The 23,320-nt window shown below is 56.9% G+C and overlaps 1 protein-coding gene across 1 annotated transcript in view; it reads left to right on the forward strand.

Moving 5' to 3' along the window:
• Positions 1-23,320, forward strand: part of MYH10 (myosin heavy chain 10) — a 60,279-nt gene that overhangs the window by 30,116 nt on the left and 6,843 nt on the right. The window contains exons 17-28 of the mRNA XM_068151615.1: positions 6,248-6,419; positions 7,115-7,327; positions 7,999-8,143; positions 10,836-11,042; positions 11,415-11,519; positions 12,805-12,957; positions 14,189-14,437; positions 15,343-15,555; positions 16,374-16,586; positions 18,268-18,429; positions 21,082-21,210; positions 22,920-23,008. Of these exons, the coding sequence (XP_068007716.1) occupies positions 6,248-6,419; positions 7,115-7,327; positions 7,999-8,143; positions 10,836-11,042; positions 11,415-11,519; positions 12,805-12,957; positions 14,189-14,437; positions 15,343-15,555; positions 16,374-16,586; positions 18,268-18,429; positions 21,082-21,210; positions 22,920-23,008 (2,050 nt within the window). The remainder of the gene's footprint in view (positions 1-6,247; positions 6,420-7,114; positions 7,328-7,998; positions 8,144-10,835; positions 11,043-11,414; positions 11,520-12,804; positions 12,958-14,188; positions 14,438-15,342; positions 15,556-16,373; positions 16,587-18,267; positions 18,430-21,081; positions 21,211-22,919; positions 23,009-23,320) is intronic.

A 23,320-nucleotide genomic window follows, 5' to 3' on the forward strand; every position in this document is an offset into this window, starting at 1 on the left:
CTTGGGGCTAGGGGCAGCCAGTCCCTTGGGGCTAGGGGCAGCCAGTCCCCTTGGGGCCAGAGGCAGCCAGTCCCTTGGGGCCAGGGGCAGCCAGTCCCTCGGGGCCAGGGGCAGCCAGTATCTTGGGGCCAGGGGCAGCCAGTCCCCTTGGGGCCAGGGGCAGCCAGTCCCTTGGGGCCAGGGGCAGCCAGTCCCCTTGGGGCCAGGGGCAGCCAGTCCCCTTGGGGCCGGGGGCAGCCAGTCCCTTGGGGCCAGAGGCAGCCAGTCCCTTGGGGCTAGGGGCAGCCAGTCCCCTTGGGGCCGGGGGCAGCCAGTATCTTGGGGCCAGAGGCAGCCAGTCCCTTGGGGCCGGGGGCAGCCAGTCCCCTTGGGGCCGGGGGCAGCCAGTATCTTGGGGCCAGGGGCAGCCAGTCCCCTTGGGGCCAGGGGCAGCCAGTCCCTCGGGGCCAGGGGCAGCCAGCCAGTCCCCTGGGACCAGGGGCAGCCAGTCCCTCGGGGCCAGGGGCAGCCAGCCAGTCCCCTGGGACCGGGGGCAGCCAGTCCCCTTGGGGCTAGGGGCAGCCAGCCAGTCCCTTGGGGCCAGGGGCAGCCAGCTAGTCCCTTGGGGCCAGGGGCAGCCAGTCCCTTGGGGCCGGGGGCAGCCAGTCATTCCCTTGGGGCTAGGGGCACCCAGCCAGTCCCTTGGGGCCAGGAGGTACCCAGCCAGTCCCCTTGGGGTCAGGATCACACATCTGTCCTGGGAAGGTGCCCTGCACCAGCACCTTGGAGCAACCCCTGCCTGGGGGAGTGTTTGCAGGCAGGCCTTAGGCTCCCAATATTGCTTGAGTAAGCAAATCTAAATTGTTTTGCTTAATGCTTTGTGGCTCTAAGATGGTTCCACCTCTTTGGCTCTTCATTCCTGCCTGTGTTGTCACCAGCTGCACTGCCCCTGTCTGTCACCTTGCTTCATTTCAAGGGCTTTAAATTGCCTGTGGCTGTAGATAGTCCTTGTGCAATGTGAAGGAACTGCCAGGGCAAAATTTGCCCTAACTGCCCTCATCTGGCAGGAGTTTTTTGCCACTTCCTCTGTGTGGCCCTGGTATAGAATCATAGAATAGTTTGGGTTGGAAAAGCCCTCTGGGGTTATCAAGTCCAGCCATCAACCCAACACCCCCAGGGCTGGGGACTCCACCACCTCCCTGGGCAGCCTCTGCCGATCCCTGACCACTCCTGCAGCAAAGGCATTTCTCCTCCTCTCCAACCTCAACCTCCTCTGGCACAATTTCAGGCCAGTTCCTCTCCTTCTATCACCTGAGACTAGGGAGCAAAGCCCAACCCCCGCCCCTGGCTCCAGCCTCCTCTCAGGGAGCTGCAGAGAGCAATGAGGTCTCCCTCAGCCTCCTCTGCTCCAGACTAAATCCCCCCAGCTCCCTCAGCTGCTCCTCCCCAGCCCTGTTCTCCAGACCCTTTCCCAGCTTTGTGGCCCTTCTCTGGGCAATTCCATAGCTGTCTTGCTGCTGTGCTTATGGAAGAACACCAAAGTTTAATCTCTGTATGGGAAGGTATTGACCTAACAGACTCCCCAGTGCAGTGGTGGAGTCCCCATCTCTGGAGGGATTGATAAGCCATGGAGCTGAGGCTGGACATGAGGAACAATTTCTTCCCCCAAAGGGTTGTCAGGGCCTGGCCCAGGCTGCCCAGGGCAGTGGTGGAGTCTCCATCCCTGGAGGGGTTTCAGAGCTGTGCAGATGTGGTGCTGAGGGCCGTGGGCTGGTGGTGCCCTGGCAGGGCTGGGGTAACAGCTGGACTTGATTCTTTGGCAGTGACTGGCTGGAAAGCAGCCCTGAGGAGAGAGCCTTGGGGGTGCTGGGGGAGGAGAAGCTCAACAGGAGCTCTCAGTGTGCACTTGCAGCCCAGAAAGCCAATGAGATCCTGGGCTGCATCAGGAGAAGTGTGGCCAGCAGGGCAAGGGAGGTGATCCTCCCCCTCTGCTCAGCCCTGCTGAGACCCCACCTGGAGTACTGTGTCCAGTTCTGGAGCCCCTGTTCCAAGAGGGATCTGGGGGTGCTGGAAGGTGTCCAGAGCAGGGCCAGGAGGATGAGCAGAGGGCTGGAGCACCTCTCCTATGAGAACAGACTGAAGGAGTTGGGGCTGTTCAGTCTGGAGAAGAGAAGGCTCTGAGGTGACCTCATTGTGGCCTTCCAGTATCTGAAGGGGGCTACAGGAAGGCTGGGGAAGGACTTCTCAGGATCTCAGGTAGTGATAGGACTAGGGGGAATGGAATGAAGCTGGAGGTGGGGAGATTCAAGCTGGAGGTGAGAAGGAAGTTCTTCCCCATGAGAGTGGTGAAGCCCTGGAATGGGTTGTCCAGGGAGGTGGTTGAGGCCCTGTCCCTGGAGGTGTTTCAGCCCAGGCTGGATGAGGCTCTGGCCAGCCTGATCTAGCGTGGGGTGTCCCTGCCCATGGCAGGGGGGTTGGAACTAGATGATTCTTGTGGTCCCTTCCAACCCTGACTGATACTGTGATACCATGATACTATGCTGTTAGGTCTCTTCCAACCAAAACAGTTCTGTGAGTCTGACAGGGAGAGGAGGTAATTGATGGTCCTTTTCTTTCAGAATCATCTTCAGAGGCCTTAAAACAGGCAGAAGTGAGCTTTACTCACTGGAAAGTGATGCTGGAGCAGTTGTGTGGTTAAATCAGGCCTGGTGCTCCTGAAGGCACTTGACAGATGGGTTTGCTTATGGGGCTGCTGCAAGGCTGATGGCCTTAGAAAGGGAAGTTTGAAGTTAGGTACAAGGCCTGCAGGCTCCTGGCTGCTGAAGCACAGCAAAAGGATGTTTACTCTTGGAGAGGATTCAAGAAGCCATTAAAGTCTCCCTGCTAGGGTCCTGGCACTGCCAGGCACTGAGGCTTGAGCAGGAGGGCTGTGAACTTCCCCAATTACAAAACTGGGCCTTCTGCCCCCGTGCTGACTGGCACTCACCAGGAATGTGAGGTGCAGGCAGAGGCACAAGGGCTGGGTTTTGAGTGAGGAACCATCTAGAAAAGCTTCTCCTCCTCAGCTGTGGTGCTGAAGGGTTAGTGGGAGCCTGGCAGTGCTGGGCTGAAGGTTGGCCCTGATGATCCTAAAGGCCTCTTTCAACCAAAGTGACTCCCTGGTTCTGTCTGGAAGATGCCAAATAACCTTGGGTGGCTCCCAGAGGTGGCTCTTGAAGATGCCTCTCTACCTGTGCAGAAGATGATATCCAGCAGCAGGCTTAGGAAGGGGTGAGAGAAATCATAAAACCATAGAACAGTTTGGGTTGGAAGGCTCCTTAGAGATCATTTAGTCCAACCCCCCTGCCATGGGCAAGGACTCCTCTCAGTTGGACTTGGCTGCTCAAGGCCTCAGCCAACCTGGCCTCCAACACCCCTAGGGAGGAGGCAGCCACAGCCTCCCTGGGCAGCCTGTGCCAGTGTCTCACCACCCTTGTACTGAAGAGCTTCTTCCTCAGCTCCAGTCTGACCCTGCTCTGCCTCAGCTCCAAACCATTCCCCTTGGCCTGGCTCTGGACACCCTTAGGAAAAGTCCCTCTGCAGCCTTCCTGGGAGTTCTTCTCAGGTACTTGAAGGCAGCTCTAAGGTCCCTTTGGAGCCTTCTCTTCCCCAGGCTGAGCACCCCCAGCCCCCTCAGCCTGTGCTCACAGCAGAGCTGCTCCACCCCTTGGATCATCTTTGTGGCTCTGCTCTGAACTCTCTCCAGCAGTTCCATATCCTCCTTGTGCTGGGGAGATCTCTGCACTGAGGCCCCACAGAGGACTGAACAAGTCTAGTCATCTCTGTTGGTGCTGATGCTGTGCCAAGCAGCCCTTGCTGTGATCTCAGTGTGTGCTAGACCTGCTCAGCAGCCAGCTGCCAAGGCAGCAGATCAGCTGCCTGGGGTTGAGTGCTCCAGCCCTGGTAACAGCCACAGAGTGGCAGGGCTTGGAAGGGACCTCTGGAGATCATCAAGACCAAGCCCCCTGCCGGAGCAGGATCACCCAGGGTAGGTCACACAGGAACACATCCAGCTGGGCTTGGAAGCTCTCCAGAGGAGGAGACTCCACAGCCTCTGTGGGCAGCCTGCTCCAGGCCTCCAGCACCCTCACACCAAAGAGGTGTCTGCTCATGTTGAGGAAGAACCTCCTGTGCTCCAGCTTCTACCTGCTGCTCCTATCACTGGGCACCACCACAAAGAGCCTGGGACCTTCACCCTGACCCCCAGCCCTCAGCCATTGATAGACATTGATCAGATCCCTCTCAGCCTTCTCTTCTCCAGACTGAACAGCCCCAGGGCTCAGTCTTTCTTCAGAGGAGAGGTGGTCAGGTCCAAGGAGTACCTTAGGACAGGAGTCTCTTGGCTACACAGATCAATTCCTGGAGCTGTCAGGGCTGCAGAGGGTGGCTGAACAGGGGTGGGATGTGAGTGAGTGGCACAGCTCCTTGCAGCAGTGCCCTCTCCAAGTGTTATCTAAGCTGTGCTCTTTTCCAGTAGAGCTTTGGGAGCCCAGCCATCATTGCTTCCAGTCTATGGCTGAGCTTAAGTTTTGAGTTTGATGTCAGGTGTCCCCTCACAAGAGGGACCTGGAGCTGCTGGAGTGAGTCCAGAGGAGGCCACAAGGGTGATCCAAGGGCTGCAGCACCTCTGCTGTGAGGCCAGCCTGAGGGAGCTGGGGGGGTGCAGCCTGGGGAAGAGGGGACTCTGGGGGCACCTCAGAGCTACCTTCCAATATCTGAAGGGATCCTGCAGGAAGGCTGCAGAGAGACTTCTGCTGAGGGTGTCTAGAGCCAGGCCAAGGGGAATGGTCTGAAGCTGAGGCAGAGCAGGGTTAGACTGGAGCTGAGGAAGAAGTTGTTCAGCACAAGGGTGGTGAGACTCTGGAACAGGCTGTCCAAAGTGGCTGTGGCTGCCTCCTCCCTGGGGGTGTTGAAGGCCACGCTGGATGAGGCCTTGAGCAAGCTGGGCTGGTGGGAGGGGTCCCTGCCCATGGCAGGGGCTTGGAGGAGATGAGCTCTGAGGTCCCTTCCAACCTAGGCCATTGTATGATTATCTGGCTGGGCAGCTCCACCTGCCCTTCTGTTAGATCCTTATTTTACATCACAGTGAGGGTGTTTCTGGTGTTTATTTCACTCTCCCCCCTTCCCTCCCCCCATTCATTGCCTGTATTTTAGGACTTTATCTAATCCATGCAGTTCTGCTTGGCCATTTCATTCCCAGGCAGCCTTCTAGCTGCAGGCTGGACAAAGAACTGACACAATATAAATTAAACCTTCCCCCTCACCCCTTCTTGGCACCTCATGAACCTTCTGATGGAATAGTTGAGGTTGGAAAAGCCCTCTGAGATCATCCAGTCCAACCAGCAACCCAACACCACCATGGCCACTCAACCGTCACAGCCCCACGGGATGTCAGGGTTGGAAGGGACCCAAAGAGATCTTTGAGTCCAAACCCCCTGCCAGAGCAGGAGCATAGAATCCAGCACAGGTCACACAGGAACACATCCAGACAGGGCTGGAAAGGCTCCAGAGAAGGAGACTCCACAACCTCTCTGGGCAGCCTGCTCCAGGGCTCTGGGACCCTCACAGGGAAGAAATTCTTTCTGCTGTTGAGGTGGAGCCTCCTGGGCTGGAGTTTCTATCCCTTGCTCCTTTTCCTATCCCAGGGCAGAGCAGATGAGCAGGGATGAGCAGAGCCTGGCCCCTGCCTCCTGATACCTCAGATATTTACAAACATTTATTTAAACCACATCCTCAGGTGCCATGGCCACAGGTTTCCTGAACACCTCCAGACCTGGGGACTCCACCACCTCCCTGGGCAGCCTCTGCCAACCCCTGACCCCTCTTGCAGTAAAGAAATTTCTCCTAATCTCCAACCTAAACCTCCCCTGGAGCTACTGGAGGCCATGGATGTGAGGAAGAAGTTGTTCCCCAGGAGGGTGGTGAGAGCCTGGCACAGGCTGCCCAGGGAGGTGGTGGAAGCCTTCTGCCTGGAGGTGTTTGCAGCCAGGCTGGAGGTGGCTGTGAGCAACCTGCTGCAGTGTGAGGTGTCCCTGGCCATGGCAGGGGGGTTGGGACTGGCTGAGCCTTGAGGTCCCTTCCAGCCCTGGCAATTCTGATTTCTTGTCCTATCACTGTGCAAGAAGAGCCCAGCCCCAGTTCTCTCCAGCCTGCTGCAGGGAGAGAGCAGTGAGGTCCTCCCTCAGAGGACCAGGGGGTGGAACAGTAACTGCAATGTTTGCTTCCCCAGAGCGCTTGAAAAAGGAGGAGAAGACTCGCCAGGAGCTTGAGAAAGCTAAAAGGAAACTTGATGGGGAGACAACAGATCTGCAGGACCAAATAGCTGAGCTGCAGGCCCAGATTGAGGAGCTGAAGATCCAGCTGGCCAAGAAAGAAGAGGAGCTGCAGGCTGCCCTGGCCAGGTCAGAGCACGGCGGGGCGCACGGCGGGGCGCACGGCTGGGCACACGGCTGGGCAGGGGTGGTACAAACCTGCTGGCCCAGGCAGTGTCAGCTGACTGCAGACACCTCCCAGCTGGGGGTGCTTAAAGCAGAGGGCAGCTGGTCTGTGTGTTAGAGCACCTCTGCACTCCTGTGCTGGGTGTGGAGGTGGCAGAGGAAGCCACAGACTGTTTCTCAGCATCTCTGCACACCTGCAAACGCTGAAGTGTCCCCAGGGAGCAGCAGAGCTGGGGCTCAGGGAGCTTTTGGAGACCTACACAGTTCAACACCCAGAGAGGGAAATGCTTAGAGTAGGTGGGATGGAGGTCATCAAGATCTGTGTGGTTGCTTTTTGATACCAGCTAAAGGCTTTGTGTGTCTCTTGAGTCCTGATGTCTGACTGCAGGCAGGGAAAAGCCTACAGGTGGTGCATTTTGGGGCTGCTTGGGTGTGAGCTGGAAAGCTTCAACAGACTGTTGAGGCACCCTGCAGCAGCTGAGGCACCCTGCTCCTCACCATCACAGTGGTGCTTTCCTATCCAGGGAGGTCTAGGAGGTCTGTTTTGGTTCTAGTGCTAAGGTTAAGATGTCAGTCCCATAACTTAATGGTAGTCTGCTGTGAGAGCAGCTCTGCAGCAATCTCCCCCACTGGCTCACTGCTGTGCCTCTGCCCAACAGAGGGGATGATGAAGCAGTGCAGAAGAACAATGCCCTGAAAGTGATCAGAGAGCTGCAGGCTCAGATTGCAGAGCTCCAGGAGGATCTGGAGTCTGAGAAGGCGTCACGCAACAAGGCAGAGAAGCAGAAGAGAGACCTGAGTGAAGAGCTGGAGGCTTTGAAAACAGAACTGGAAGATACCTTGGACACCACTGCTGCACAGCAGGAGCTGAGGTAGGCTTGGGTGGCTGTTAGGGAGGAACCACTGGAAGTCATCACAGGATGTCAGGGGTTGGAAGGGATCCAAAAAGATCATGGAGTCTAAGCCCCTGCCAGAGCAGGAGCATAGAATGCAGCTCAGGTCACACAGGAACACATCCAGACAGGGCTGCAAAGGCTCCAGGGAAGGAGACTCCACAACCTCTCTGGGCAGCCTGCTCCAGGGCTCTGGGACCCTTAGGGTAAAGAAGTTCCCCCTTGTGTTGAGGTGGAACCTCCTGTGCTGCAGCTTGCATCCATTGCTCCTTGGCCTATCCCAGGGTGCAGCTGAGCAGAGCCTGGCCCCTGCCTCCTGACCCCCAGCCCTCAGCTATTGATGGACATTTATCAAATCCCCTCTCAGTCTTCTCTTTTCCAGACTGAACAGCCCCAGGGCTCTCAGCCTCTCCTCACCAAGCAGTCCCCTCATCATCCTGGTAGCTCTCTGCTGGACCCTCCCCAGCAGATCCCTGTCCCTCCTGAACTGGGGAGCCCAGCACTGAACACAGCAGCGCAGATGAGGTCTCAGCAGGGCAGAGCAGAGGGGGAGGAGCCCCTCCCTGGATCTGCTGGCCACACTCTCACATCTTCCATTGCATTTCACAGGTTGGTTTATTTCTGGGGGTAACTCTTGCTGCTTCCTCTAGGACAAAGCGTGAGCAGGAGGTGGCTGAGCTGAAGAAAGCCATTGAAGAGGAAACCAAAAACCATGAGGCACAGATCCAGGAGATCAGGCAGAGGCACGCCAGCGCCCTGGAGGAGCTCTCCGAGCAGCTGGAGCAGGCCAAGAGGGTGAGAGCAAAGCTACCTGCACAGAGATCCTTCTGGGCCCCAGGCCTTCTCAGAAGGGCCCCAAGGGTTGGAGTCCCTGCCTCCCACACCTGCAGAGCTCAGCTGTCCTCTGGGTGTGCCTAGCAGTAGTAGGTGAATACATCCTGGGCTGCAGCCAAAGCAGCGTGGCCAGAGCTGGAGAGAGGGGATCCTGCCCCTCTGCTCTGCTGAGACCTCACCTGCAGGGCTCTGTCCACCTCTGGGGCCCCAAGAAGGACCTGGAGCTGTTGGAGAGGGTCCAGAGGAGGACCACAAAGATGATGAGAGGCCTGCAGAACCTGCCCTGTGGGGACAGGCTGAGAGAGTTGGGGCTGTTCAGCCTGGAGAAGGCTCCAGGGAGACCTTAGAGCTGCATTCAGGCAGGCTGGGGAGGGACTGTTCAGAAGGGCTGTGGGGATAGAGGCAATGGTTTGAAAGTGAGGGAGGACAGATTTAGGTTGGACACCAGGAGGAAGTTCTGCACAGTGAGGGTGGTGAGACACTGGCACAGGTTGCCCAGGGAGGTGGTTGAGGCCTCATACCTGGAGATGTTCAAGATCAGCCTTGCTGTGGCCCTGGGCTGCCTGCTCCAGCTGGAGATGTCCCTGCTGCCTGCAGGGGGCTTGGACAAGATGACCTGGGAGGTCCCTTCCCAACCTATGCACTCTGTGCATCTGCCTTGGCATCTGAGAAGTGTTCCTTAGGCTTGGAAATGGCACACCTAAACTCACATCATGTCCTTCTGTAGCCCTTCTCCAGCAGTGCAGCTGCTGAGAGCCAGACCTGGGGCTGAGTGAGCTGCAGTGCTCCCACACTGTAATAGCAGCACCCACAGCTGAGCTGGGTGTGCAGGCAGTGGGGGAAGTGCTTCCAGCCTCCTGTGCTGTGCCCTGCAGTGCTAGGTGCCTGTGGAGCACCTCACCAGTTTGCACAGCTGTGTTCTGGTGTTCTCTGGTGACCACCTCCAGAGCAGGCAGGAGGATAGGAGGATGCCCTCCTGGGTAGCATAAATGTAGTGTGGGGGGGGAGGGGTTGGTCTCTTCTCCCTAGCAAGCTTTGATTCACAAGAGGAAATGGCCTCAGGTTGCACCAGGTGAGGTTTAGGTTGGACATTAGAAGAAACTTCTTCCTTGTGAAGGGTTCTTAAAGCCTGGAACAGTTTGAAGACTCAGCTTGCCAGGGTGCTGAACTTCTCACTCCAGCTCCACTGTTACCTAGACAGTAATCCTGGAGGGCCCTTCCAGCCTGGCATTCTGTGGTGGAGCCCCCATCCCTGGAGGTGTTTAGATGAGGCAGAGATGTGGTGCTGAGGGACAGGGTTTAGCACCAGGCCTGGTACACCTAGAGCATGATGGAATTTAATCTTGAAGATCTCTTCCCATCAAAATGATCCTTTGGTCCTGCTGCTGTAGGCTGAGTGTTGGAGCACAGCCCTGGGAGGAGAGGCTGAGGGAGCTGGGGTTGCTTAGCCTGAAGAAGAGGAGGCTCAGGGGAGACCTTCTTGCTCTCTCCAACTCCCTGAGGGGAGGTTGTAGCCAGGTGGGGGTTGGTCTCTTCTGCCAGGCACCCAGCACCAGAACAAGAGGACACAGTCTCAAGCTGTGCCAGGGGAGGTTCAGGCTGGATGTTAGGAAGAAATTCTTCCCAGCAAGAGAGCTTGGCCACTGGGATGTGCTGCCCAGGGAGGTGGTGGAGTCACCATCCCTGGAGGTGTTCAGGAAGAGCCTGGCTGAGGCCCTTGGTGCCATGGTTTGGTTGATCAGATGGTGCTGGGTGAGAGGTTGGACTCCATGATCTCCAAGGTCTTTTCCAACCTGGTTAATGCCAAAAGCAGAATTATTCCAATCCCCCACCCTAAAGCAGCTTCAGTTTGTGAAATGCTGCTTTGGGTCATTCCCCAGTGCCCTGTGTGCAGCTCCTGTGCTGCAGTAGTGAAGTGTTCTATGCTGAGTGAGAAATGTGGTAGCTGAAGGTGGTGGGAATTGCCCTTGGCTGACCTGGAGGTCTTACTTGTGTCTTCTGCTCCTGGTTCCTGAAATACTCTCAATAAGAAGATGGAGAGGAAGAAGAACGCCCTGCAGCCTTCCCCAGAGGGCCTGTGATGAGAGGCTATCAGTGCAACAGTGACACTTGAGCACCCTGAAGTGAATGGCTGCTTTTCCAGCAGACTGCTGCCAGCTGTCTGGGTGGTGCTGAGCAGAGCTTTGGTGTGCACTGGCTGTGCCTCCTGAAATGAGGGCAGCTCTGGCTGCTAGCTGTCCTTTTCTTTCTGTGAGATGAGCCATGCTGAGCTGGTAATGGGCACATTCCTTCCTCCTGGCAGTGCCACTCAAGCAGGCATTTGCCAGCACTCACATCCCAGATTTTGCTGGGTCTGTGGCAGTATCTTCTGCTCCTCACTGCTGCTTGTGAGGGGCAGGTGGAGTAGCCTGCATTCACCTGGGCTTTGGCTGACTGCACAGAGTGCTCCCTTCAACACTTTCAACACTCTCCACTCTACTCAGAGCTTACTCAGCACTTGGTTTATCTTTTTCAACTCCTAAATCTGATTTGCTGAATGGTTTGGGGCAGAGGCCTTTAATTCACACACAAAAGTGTTGGCTTGCTTCCTTGCCTTTTGCCAGCCCTAACCCAGTGTTGATCTCATTTCTTGCTTTCCTGTTGCCTTCCCTAGTTCAAAGCAAACCTTGAGAAAAACAAGCAAGGCCTAGAGTCTGACAACAAGGAGCTGGCCTGTGAAGTGAAGGTGCTGCAGCAGGTGAAGGCAGAGTCTGAGCACAAGAGGAAGAAGCTGGATGCTCAGGTTCAAGAGCTAACTGCCAAGGTCACCGAAGGAGAGAGGCTGAGGGTGGAGCTGGCAGAGAAAGCCAACAAGCTGCAGGTAAGAGAAGAGCAGCCCCAGAGGGGAGCTGAGCAATGCTCAGCAAGAGCTAAAGGAGCTGTGGGGGGCAAGAGGCTGGGGCCAGACTCTGCACAGTGGTGCCCAGGGCAGGACAAGGGGCAATGGGCACAAACCGGAAGCCAGGAGGCTCCCCTTGAACAAGAGCTTTGTTGTGAGGGTGCTGGAGGCCTGGAGCAGGCTGCCCAGAGAGGTTGTGGAGTCTCCTTGTGTGGAGAGCTTCCAAGCCCAGCAGGGCACTGTGACCCTGGGCAGGATGTTGTAGGTGCCCCTGGGATCTGTGGAGGTTCTTTGGGACTCAGGCTCTGCTTTCAGCCAGGCAAACTCACTCCCTTTGGTCTGCTTGCTTTGCAGAACGAGCTGGATAATGTCTCAAGTCTCCTGGAGGAAGCAGAGAAGAAAGGCATCAAGTTTGCCAAGGATGCAGCCAGCTTGGAATCTCAGCTTCAGGACACACAGGTGTGTGGGCAGGCAGGCTCCAGCCTTGCACTGGAGCTTTGTTCCTGCTTCAGTGCATGATAAAAAGTCCATTTTCAGCCTTGGTTTGGTAGATCCAGAAGGTGCAGAAGCTGGAGTGGGGTGGCCCATGGTTGCTCAGCTCCATATGGAGCCAGTTTGTCATCAGCTAAGATTCTCAGCTTGACAGACTGGAGCCTTTCAGCTTCTCTTTTCTGCCTTAGTCTCTATAGGAGAGGAGAATGAAGTCCAGAAGTGCTTTTCAAGTAGACTATGAATGTAAATGAGAGCCTTGGGGTGTGTGAAAGGCACAAGGGACATCCCTCTTGTCTTTTGCTGACAGCTGGAGCTCAGACTGCCAGGCTTTGGGTTTGAGTTCAGCAATGCAGTTTGCTGCATGTATTCACCACTCAAATAGCCTCTTTTTATCTTCCTTTTGGGAGAATGGTGACTGCCTGAGTAATGTTGATTGCAACTGGGGTGGTCTGGGAGGAAGAGGATGGGGAGATGGGATGGTGGTGGTCACACCTTCTGTGAGGGCAGAAAGCTCCACTGCCAAGCTCCAGCTGTCCTCAACCTCCCCTCTACCTTTAAGCATGCAGCAAACCTTGGAAGAGTGCTGCCACTGCAGGCTGCACTGCTGTGCATTCCTCCTGAGTGCTTTAAAGTAGTTGCTCTGGATGCTTGGCTGAGAGCAGACCAGGAGGTTTGGAAGGTGACTTCTGTGCTCCTCCCTTTGAAGATGACAAAGTATCATCCATTAACATGCAGACCAGACCAGGGGCACAGATCCCCTGATGCTTTCTGAAGGTGTAAGTGTGCCCCAAAGGAATGGGCAGGGCCTTTGGAAAAGCCAAATCCCAGCTTGTCTGGGGAGAAAAATGCTGTGAGAACAGCAACCAAACCTGGAACTCCACGTGGGGGAGGAGGAGGGTCGTAGCCTAAGGCCACCACAAGCACAGCTGAGCTCTGGATGTGCCTCTTCTCCCAGGCAAGCAGCACCAGAACAAGAGGACACAGTCTCAAGCTGTGCCAGGGGAGGTTCAGGCTGGGTGCTAGGAAGAAGTTCTTCCCAGCAAGAGAGATTGGCCATTGGGATGTGCTGCCCAGGGAGGTGGTGGAGTCACCATCACTGGAGGTGCTTAGGAAGAGGCTGGATGAGGCTCTTGGTGTCATGGTTGAGTTGATCAGATGGTGCTGGGTGAGAGGTTGTACTCCATGATCTCAAAGGTCTTTTCCAACCTGGCCTATTCTATTCTATTCTATTCTATCCATGTTTGTGTACCAGGAGCTGCTTCAGGAAGAAACCCGCCAGAAACTCAACCTGAGCAGCAGGATCAGGCAGCTGGAAGAGGAGAAGAACAACCTGCAGGAGCAGCAGGAAGAGGAAGAGGAGGCCAGAAAGAACTTGGAGAAGCAGATGCTGGCCTTGCAGGCACAGGTAAGCTGTTGTAAAGGGCAGGACTTGTGTAAGGCTCTCTCATCCTCGCTCCCAAGAAGGACACTGAGGGGCTGGAGCACGTCCAGAAAAGAGCAACAAAGCTGGGGAAGAGTCTAGAGAAGATGTCCTATGAGGAGCAGCTGAGGGAACTGGAGTTGTTTAATCTGGAGAAGAGAAGGCTGAGGGGAGACCTACAGCTGCAGGGAGTCTCTGCAGCTCCCTGGAATGAGGTGGGTTAGCCTCTTCTGACTGGTAACAAGCAACAGGATGAGAGGAAGCAACCTCAACTTGTCCTAGGAACGGTTTAGGTTGGACACTAGAAGAAACTTCTTCCCTGAAAGGGATCTCAAAGCCTGGCCCAGGCTGCCCAGGGAGGTGGCTGAATGCCCATCCCTGGAGGTGTTAGAAGCTGCAGAGATGTGCTGCTGAGGCTTAGCACCAGCCATGGTAGAGTTACAGAGCGGTTGGACTCCATCATCTCCAAGGGCTTTTCCAACCCAAGTGATTTGTGAGTCTAGAAGGCCAGAACATTCCAGGTGGGATGGATTGGTGTCCCAGCCCTCTTGGAGAGGTGCCAAGGAGCTTGCACGCATGCTAGACTAGATTTCAGAACAAAGTTTCCTGTGGCCTTTCTCCTCCACAGAAATGATCAGGACAAGCCAGTGCAATGGGCAGGATTTGAGGGTGCTGGAGGCCTGCAGCAGGCTGCCCAGAGAGGTAGTGGAGTCTCCTGCTCTGGAGAGCTTCCAAGCCCAGCTGGGCATTGTGCTCCTGGGCAAGCTGCTGTGGGAGCCCTGCTTTAGCAGGGGGGTTGGACTGGATGAGCTCCAGAGGTCCCTTCCAACCTCCAGCATGCTTGAGACGGTGTGACTTTCTCCTGCTAGCTCCCAGTGTCTGTGTCACTCCAGCTCTCAAGGACATCTCTTTCTGGGGCTGTTGGGACCTGCAGCCTTCCTTTCCCCTCTCCTGCTGCCCCTTGCTTTCCTTTCCCCCTCCTGCTGCCCCTTGCTTCCTTTCCCCCTCCTGCTGCCCCTTGCTTCCTTTCCCCCTTCTGCTGCCCCTTGCTTCCTTTCCCCCCTCCTGCTGCCCCTTGCTTTCCTTTCCCCCTCCTGCTGTCCCTTGCTTTCCTTTCCCCCTCCTGCTGCCCCTTGCTTTCCTTTCCCCTCTCCTGCTGCCCCTTGCTTCCTTTCCCCTCTCATGCTGCACCTTGTTTTCTTTCCATGCATTCCAGCTGGCTGATGCTAAGAAAAAGGTGGATGATGATGTGGGAACCATTGAAGGCTTGGAGGAAAACAAGAAGAAGTTGCTGAAGGACATGGAGTCCCTCAGCCAGCGCCTGGAGGAGAAGGCCCTGGCTTATGACAAGCTGGAGAAGACCAAGAACCGGCTGCAGCAGGAGCTGGATGACCTGATGGTGGATCTGGACCACCAGCGCCAGATTGTCTCCAACCTGGAGAAGAAGCAGAAGAAGTTTGATCAGGTAGCCTGGCTCCCTGCCCCCTTGCTCTCTCTGTGGTTTCCAGGGGACATCCTCTTTGGTGTCCCTGCAGAAAGGGAGAAGGCTCTGGCCAGAGTGGGGTGGGTGCTGAGGGATCCCTCCTGAGCAGCTTGGCCTTTGTTCAGAGCAGCTCCTCACCTACATCTAGGTCTTGTTAGACCTCTGCTGTGAGGACAGGCTGAGGGAGCTGAGGTTGTTCAGCCTGGAGAAGAGGAGACTCTGGGGGCACCTTAGAGCTGTCTCCTAGTACCTGAAGGGATCCTACAGGAAGGCTGCAGAGGGACTTTTCATGAGGGTGTCTAGAGACAGGACAAGGGAGAATGGTTTGAAGCTGAGGGAGAGCAGGGCTAGACTGGAGCTGAGCAAGAAGCTCTTCAGTATGAGGGTGGTGAGACTCTGGAACAGGTTGTCCAGAGTCTTTGTGGATGCCTTCTCCCTGGGGGTGTTGAAGGCCAGGTTGGATGAGGCCTTGGTGACCAAGTCTAGTTGAGAGGTGTCCCTGCCCATCATGGGGAGCTTGCAGTGGATGATCTCCGAGGTCCCTTCCAACCTAGGCCACTCTGTGAAGCAGTAAGCTCTTTGTGCACTCAAAGGAAATGGGAACCAAAGCTTGAGGATTGTATCTCCTGGGATAAACCAAGAAGGGATGTGAAGGAGGGAAGATGAAAATCTCAGAACCCTTATTTGATCTGGAGTAGGAATTCCCTTTCCTCCTCTCATCCCAAAGCAGCTGTAGCTGTTTCCTTCCTAGCACTGTGATCAAGATGGAGAGAGCAGACAGCTTCTGGAGGCCAGCTACACATAGAGCATTCATTGGCTGACCCCTGAGGCAGGAAGGACCTGGTCCTAGGACCTCATGAGCTGCATTCCTTGTTTCTTGTGTGCAGATGCTGGCAGAAGAAAAGAACATCTCTGCCAGGTATGCAGAGGAGAGAGACCGTGCTGAAGCAGAAGCCAGGGAGAAGGAAACCAAGGCACTGTCTCTGGCTCGGGCCCTGGAGGAAGCCCTGGAAGCTAAGGAAGAGTTTGAGAGACAGAACAAGCAGCTGAGGACAGATATGGAAGACCTGATGAGCTCCAAAGATGATGTGGGCAAAAACGTGAGTGTGCTCCCACAGCCTGCATGGGGAGCAGCCAGCAGGGCTGCCTGGCTGGGCACAGAAACACAGCTCTGTAGCTGCTGTACAACCCCAGGCCTGGAGGAGCTCAGGGCACAGGGGCTGTCTTCACTGACATGAGGCCTCTACAAGAGAGGTGAAGCCATGGGGAGCCAAAGCTGCTGGCCCAGTGCTGTGCTAGAGTTGAGGGCTTGTCCCACTGCTGCTCTCCTCTGTGGCACTGCACAGCTCTCTGCCCAGTCCCCTGCAGAGGGACTTCCCATGAGGGTGTCCAGCAACACAGGGCAAGGAGCAGGGTCAGGCTTAGGAAGAAGCTCTTCAGTACAAGGGTGGTGAGACTCTGGCACAGGTTGCCCAAGGAGGTTGTGGCTGCCTGGGGGTGTTCCAGGCCAGGCTGGATGAGGCCTTGAGCAAGCTGTGCTGGTGGGAGGTGTCCCTGCATGTGGCAGGGAGTTTGGAGTAGCTGATGCCTAAGGCACTGTGTGATCTGCAGAGGTGTTTGGTGAGCTCTCTGGCACAGACTCAGAGATGCTGCTCTGCCTGTTCTAATCCCTTGTGCAATTCAGCCCCTCCCCAAATGCAGTGTCCTGAGTCCAGTTCTTGTCTGGCTCTGCAGTGCTGATGTTGAGCTGCCCAGGGCAGTGGCAGAGTGCCCATCCCTGGGGGACTTCAGCAGCCCTGGAGATGTGGTGCTGAGGGACATGCTTCAGCGGGGACCTGGCACTGCTGGCTTAAGGGTTGGCACCAAAACGTTTCTGAGCTACCTGAGGGAGAGAGTCTGATTAATATTTTTGGCTCAGGTCCATGAACTGGAGAAGTCAAAGAGGACTTTAGAGCAGCAGGTTGAAGAGATGAGGACTCAGCTTGAGGAGCTGGAAGATGAACTGCAGGCCACTGAAGATGCTAAGCTGCGTCTGGAGGTGAACATGCAAGCCATGAAATCCCAGTTTGAGAGAGATCTGCAGACCAGGGAGGAGCAGAATGAAGAGAAGAAGAGGATGCTGGTTAAACAGGTGAGCCTGCTGTGCTGTGCTTGGGGCAGGAGGCTGCTGTGAGGATCTTTGGCCAAAGCTCTGTGGTTCCAGGGGGAGCTTGCTACCAGGGCAATCAAACTCCCATCCTGTAGGAGCCCCAAGCACCCATCTTTGCCAGTGGTAGAGTTGCTCTTGTTGGCCACTGCCAACTGTTGGCATTGTCTGCTGCTGCTGGTCCTCCAGAAGCATTCAGCATGGCAGCAGAGGCTTGGCTGCTGCTGGGGGGCGCTGTGTTTGGCTTAGGGGTGGGTGGTTTGCTGCTTAGATCCTGCACAGCAGCCATGGTCAGTGTTTAAGTGCTGGCAGCAAAGGGCTTCAAAGGGAATGACTTCAGTTCTTCCTTGAGAAAATGAGGTGAACCTACTCAGCCAAAGAGCAGTGGGGAGAGGAGGTCATTCCAGTTGGTGGCCAGGCACCACCCCAGGCCTCAGTGCTCTTCCATGTCTTCATCAGTGATCTGGAGGAGGGGATTGAGGGCATCCTTGGTAGGTCTGCACAGGATGCTGAGTGGGTCAGGAGTGTTGGTCAGCTGGGGGCTAGGAAGGCTCTGCAGAGGGATCTGTGGCCACTGGGGTGAGACTCAACAAGGCCAAGTGCTGGGTCCTGCACTTGGGTTATGGCAGCACCATGACTGCTCCAGGCTTGGGGCAGAGTGGCTGGAAACTGCCCAGAGGAAGAGGAGCTGGGGGTGTTGGCCAACAGCAGCTGAAGATGAGCCAGAGTGTGCCCAGGTGGCCAAGAAGACCACCAGCAGGCTGGCCTGGATCAGGCACAGTGTGGCCAGCAGGACTGGAGAGGTTGTCTCCCTCTACTCAGCACTGGTGAGGCCACAGCTTGAGTCCTGGGTTCAGTTTTGGGCCTCTCACTCCAAGAAGGACACTGAGGGGCTGGAGCAGGTCCAGAGAAGGGCAACAAAGCTGGGGAAGGGTCTGGGGAGGAGCAGGTGAGGGAACTGAGGTGGTTGAGCCTGGAGAAGGGGAGACTGAGGGGAGACCTCATTGCTCTCTACAGCTCCCTGAGAGGAGACTGCAGTGAGGGGGGTTGGGCTCTTCTCCCAAGGAATGAGTGATAGGATGAGAGGAGAAATGAGTGATAGGATGAGAGGAAATGGCCTCAGGTTGCACCAGGGGATGTTTAGGTTGGACATAAGGAACAATTTCTTCCCCCAAAGGGTAGTCAAGGCCTGGCCCAGGCTGCCCAGGGCAGTGGTGCAGTCCCCATCCCTGGAGGGGTTTCAAGGCTGTGTAGCTGTGGTGCTGAGGGCCATGGGCTGGTGGTGCCCTGGCAGTGCTGGGGTAAGGCTTGGACTGGGTGATCTGAAAGGTCTCTTCCAGCCACAATGACTCTGGCATTTGATGGTTTTCCTCTTGGTGGTGCAGTCAGGGTGGTGAGGTCTTCTCTAGGGTGATAGCTGTGCGTGGATGGCTGTGCAGGGCCAGGAGCTGCTGAGTTCCTGTCTGCCTCCCCGGGCAGTGCAGAGCTCTGCTTCCAGCCTGTGCCTTCGGGTTTGCCACCTGCAGTGCCCTCTGTGCAGCTTTGTCTCTGCAGTCCCCTGCCTGGTTGAGTGCTCTGCTCTGCAGAGGCCTCCTGGTGTCCCCAGCCCCCTCGCTGGGGTTGTGCCTCCTGCACTGCTGGGCCTGAGCCTGTCCCTGCCCCCCAGGTGCGAGAGCTGGAGGCAGAGCTGGAGGATGAGCGCAAGCAGAGGGCCCTGGCTGTGGCAGCCAAGAAGAAACTGGAGATGGATCTGAAGGACCTGGAGGGGCAGATGGAAGCTGCAAACAAGGCTCGGGATGAGGCCATCAAACAGCTTCGGAAGCTGCAGGTAGGCACCGCCGGCACAGCCACCGCCCCGGCCTGGGGCTGCTCCCGCTGCTGGGAGCCTCAGGGCAGCAGGGCCCCCAGCCTCCCCTGGGCTGAGGTGGCACAGAGCACCTGCCCTCAGCTTCTCCTGCTCACCACTCAGCCTTCTGCAGTGGGGGAGTTGAGGTTGTCCCCCCTGTACCTCTCTTCAGTACTCTCTCTGCCTTGCCACCACCACCTCGTACGAGGACTCACTCAGGTTTGCTGTCTGCACCCTTAGGCTGAGCTCAGCTCTCCTGGCTGCTGCCTCCTCAATGTGCTGCTTTTGAAGGCATTTTCAGCCCAAGATGCTGCAGAGGAAAAAGGAGGAGCAAATGTAGTTGCTTTTAACCAGCTCCAAGCTGCCCATTCTTCTCAGCTTGGCAAGAGCCACCCAGTCCTTGTGGCAAGGAGCTGTGTCCCATGGCCAGAATGCAGTGCTTGGCAGGGCTCAGGCCTGGCAGAACTTCTCAGTGCCATGCCCCAAAGCTGCAGGAGGGTCAAGAAGATGCTGAGGGGCCTGGAGCAGCTCTGGGAGGAGCAAAGGCTGAGAGCCCAGGGGCTGAGAGCCTGCAGAAGAGCAGCCCCAGAGGGGAGCTGAGCAATCCTCAGCAAGAGCTAAAGGAGCTGTGGGGGGCAAGAGGCTGGGGCCAGACTCTGCTGAGTGGTGCCCAGGGACAGCACAAGGGGCAGTGGGCACAGACTGGAAGCCAGGAGGTTCCATCTGAGCAGGAGGAGAAAGTTGTTTGTTGTGAGGGTGGTGGAGGCCTGGAGCAGGCTGCCCAGAGAGGTTGTGGAGTCTCCTGGTGTGGAGAGCTTCCAAGCCCAGCTGGGCACTGTGCTCCTGGGCAAGCTGCTGTGGGTGCCCTGCTGGAGCAGGGGGCTTGGACTGGATGATCCCCTGAGGTCCCTTCCAGGCCTCACCATGCTGTGCTGTGAGTGTGGGGCCATGGCAAGAGCAGGTGGAGCACACTGATGTCAAATTGTCTTCACTGCTCTTTGGCAGTGCTCCTGCAAATCCTGCTTCAGCCCAGTGGGGCAGTTCTGGAGCTGAACCCTGGGTGAAGGTTTAAGTGAGAAGTGCTGGCACCCAGCAGTGCCCAGCTGCTGTGCTCCCCCAGGCCAGGAGAGCTGGAGACTTCACACCTAACCTCTGTGCATCTGCATGTAGCACCTGAAACAACTGCTCCATGCCTGCTGCTGTTCCAAAGGTGCAGGTACAGCCTCAGTGCAGCTTCACCTTTGTTTGGCATCTCAAGTCAGCCTTGGGATGAGGATTTGCCTGTCAGGTGTCTAAGGGAAGCATGAGTGTGTCTCCTGGGTGGGCATCATGTTGCTTCAGCACTCACAGCTTCTTAGCTCACAGGTTTCTCATCATTTGGATTTCTTATACTCAATTTGCCAGTCTGTCCTGGGCACTGCTAAAGCTTTTTACCTCTCCAGATCAGGCAGAAATGCTTTCCAGTGAGGGTCAGGAGACACTGGCACAGGTTGCCCAGGGAGGCTGTGGCCGTCCCCTCCCTGGAGGTGTTCCAGGCCAGGCTGGATGAGGCCTTGAGCAAGCTGTGCTGGTGGGAGGTGTCCCTGCCCATGGCAGGGGGTTGGAGCTGGATGAGCTTTAAGGTCCCTTCCAACCCAAACCATTCTGTGTCTCCTTAAGTTCCATCACCCATGGCAAGGAGCAGCTCTTGATGTAGAGATGATCTTTTTTTCCCTGCAAGAAATGTGCCAGATAAAGGAGGTGAAGTCTTTGAATGTGCTGCTTCTGGTGAGGAACTAGGGCAGGAAGGAGAGAAAGTGGAAGTTCCAGTGTGAAAATAGCAAGTGGAAATGCACTTGAGTGGAGAGAAACCACTGTGGGCTGAAGGTCTTGGCTGTAAGGGCCAGAATGCTCCAGAGCTGCTGAGACATCCTGTGAGGGACCTAAGGCACTGTGGCTTCTCCCTGCTCATCCCTTCTCCCTTTCCTCCCCCCACTTCCTTGCTCCCTTCTTTCCCTCCCCCCCCCACTTCCTTGCTCCCTTCTTTCCCTCCCCACCCACTTCCTTGCTCCCTTTTCCCTCCCCACCCACTTCCTTGCTCCCTTCTTTCCCTCCCCCCCCCACTTCCTTGCTCTCTTCTTTCCCTCCCCACCCACTTCCTTGCTCCCTTTTCCCTCCCCACCCACTTCCTTGCTCCCTTCTTTCCCTCCCCCCCACCACTTCCTTGCTCCCTTCTTTCCCTCCCCCCCCCACTTCCTTGCTCCCTTCTTTCCCTCCCCACCCACTTCCTTGCTCCCTTTTCCCTCCCCACCCACTTCCTTGCTCCCTTCTTTCCCTCCCCCCCCCCACTTCCTTGCTCTCTTCTTTCCCTCCCCACCCACTTCCTTGCTCCCTTTTCCCTCCCCACCCACTTCCTTGCTCCCTTCTTTCCCTCCCCCCCACCACCTCCTTGCTCCCTTCTTTCCCTCCTCCCCCACCACCTCCTTGCTCCCTTCTTTCCCTCCCCCCACCACTTCCTTGCTCCCTTCTTTCCCTCCTCCCCCACCACTTCCTTGCTCCCTTCTTTCCCTCCTCCCCCACCACTTCCTTGCTCCCTTCTTTCCCTCTCCCCCACCTCCTTGCTCCCTTCTTTTCCATCCCTCTTTCCCCCTGCAGGCTCAGATGAAAGACTACCAGCGGGAGCTGGAAGAAGCTCGAGCCTCCAGGGATGAGATCTTTGCACAGTCCAAAGAGAGTGAGAAGAAGCTCAAAGGCCTGGAAGCAGAGATACTCCAGCTGCAGGAGGTGAGTTTGTCACCCAGGAGGTTTGTTTCTCTTGCTGAGGTGAAGAGCAAAGAGTTAAAAGCAATCTAGTGAGGTGAGCAGAGAAATGGGAGCCAGGAGAACCTTCTCTTCCCCTGCCCCAGGACATCAGTGAAGCTCCTGGGGCTCTGTAGGACTCATTGTGGGAGCCTGGACTCATTTCCCTGCCAGGTGAGCAGGAAGCTTTGCTCCTGCTTGGGCCTGAGGCCTCACTGACATCTGCAGGGTGCTTCCAGGCTCTGAAAGGTGCAGTGCTCTCAACAAGCTCTGCAGCTGCTCAGCACTGTGCCTGGCTGTGGAGGGCTCTCACTCTGCCCTGAGGGTCCTCACCCCTTCTCTTCTGGGCAGCAGCTGCCTCACTTCATGTAAGAGCTCCAAGTCTTGGTACCTGGCACTTAGCTGCACCATCCCCCCAGGCTGCCCAGCAGCAGCAGAAGTGCCAGCTGTGACAGGCTGCCTCTTTTTGTGGCCTCCTTTAGCAGCAGACCGAGGTTTGAAGCAGCCACTCAGATTTCACCACACTGACTCTGAGCCCTTACAGAAAACCTGTGACCTCCCACAGCTTCTCCTTGGCATGAATGTGTGGCCTCACACTTGTCACTCTTGCACTGGCAGGACATTTAGTTGTCCCTCTCAGCAGCCACTTGGGTGTTTGTGCCACTTCATGCAGCTTGGTAAGGAGAGCTCCAGTGCTCCTTGCTCTGCTGTGGGTTTGGTGCCTGTGCTCTGACAGCAGCCCCAGGAATGCTCCAGGCTTGGGACAGAGTGGCTGGAAAGCTGCCTGGTGGTAGAAAATGACCTGGGAGGGTGTTGGCTGACAGGTGGCTGAAGATGAGACAGTGTGTGCCCAGGTGGCCAAGAAGGCCAAGGGCCTCCTGGCCTGCATCAGCCACAGTGTGGCCAGCAGGAGCAGGGAATTGATCGTCATCCCATAGTGGACACTGCTGAGGTCACAGCTTGAGTCCTGGGGTCAGTTTGGAGCCCTCTCTCCAAGATGGACATTGAGGGGCTGGAGGAGGTCCAGAGAAGGGCAATGAAGCTGGGGAAAGGTCTGGAGAACAGGGCTGGGGAGGGGCAGTTGAGAGACCTGAGGGTGTTGAGCCTGGAGAAGAGGAGGCTGAGGGGAGACACCAGGTAGGGGTTGGTCTCTGTTCCCAAGGAAGAATTGATAGGACAAGAGGAAATGGCCTGGAATTGTGCCAGGGCAGGTTCAGGTTGGACATGAGGAACGATTTTGTCCCCCAAAGGGCTGTCAGGACTTGTCCCCATCCTTGGAAGGGTTTCAGGGCTGTGTCGATGTGGTGCTGAGGGCCATGGCTTTGCAGCAGGCTTGGCCGTGCTGGGCTGTGGGCTGGATGACCTTGAAGGTCTCTGCCAGCCAAACTGATGCTGTGAGCCAAATCTGTGCTCAGGTCAGTGCTCACTTCACCAGACGTGGGTCTGGGGGCACAGGGCAGCAGCTGCCTCCTGCAGCTTAGGTTTGACTGCAGCCCATCCTCAGAGTGGCTTCTGCTGTCCTTGGCTCTGTGCGAGGAGCGCTGCAGGGCCGGGGCGGAGGGAGCCCGTGGCACCCGGGGGGATCAGCCTGAGGGCACTGCGTTTCTGCTCAGCCCTTCCACCGCCCTCAGGGCTGCCAGGCCGGGCTGCAGGAGCTGGGGGGGTCCTAACGCCTCTTGTGCTGCCCCTGGCAGGAGTTTGCGGCCTCGGAGCGCGCGCGGCGGCACGCCGAGCAGGAGAGGGACGAGCTGGCCGACGAGATTGCCAACAGCGCCTCCGGAAAGTGAGTCAGCGCCGCTGCAGCCCCGCTGCAACACCGCTGCAGCCCAGCAGCACCACTGCAGCCCCACAGCCCTCCCTGCAGCCCCGCAGCCCCACAGCCCCGCTGCAGCCCCACAGCCCCTCCTGCAGCCCCACAGCCCCTCCTGCAGCCCCGCTGCAGCCCTGCTGAAGCCCCACAGCCCCTCCCGCAGCCCCGCAGCCCCTCCCACAGCCCCGCTGCAGCCCCACAGCCTCTCCTGCAGCCCCACAGCCCCTCCTGCAGCCCTGCAGCAGCCCCACAGCCCCTCCCACAGCCCCTCCCACAGCCCCACTG

The sequence above is a fragment of the Melanerpes formicivorus genome, unplaced genomic scaffold, assembly GCF_026170545.1.
Source record: "Melanerpes formicivorus ecotype bairdi unplaced genomic scaffold, bMelFor1.0.p_v2 SCAF_21, whole genome shotgun sequence".
In the NCBI taxonomy this organism is placed as follows: domain Eukaryota; kingdom Metazoa; phylum Chordata; class Aves; order Piciformes; family Picidae; genus Melanerpes; species Melanerpes formicivorus.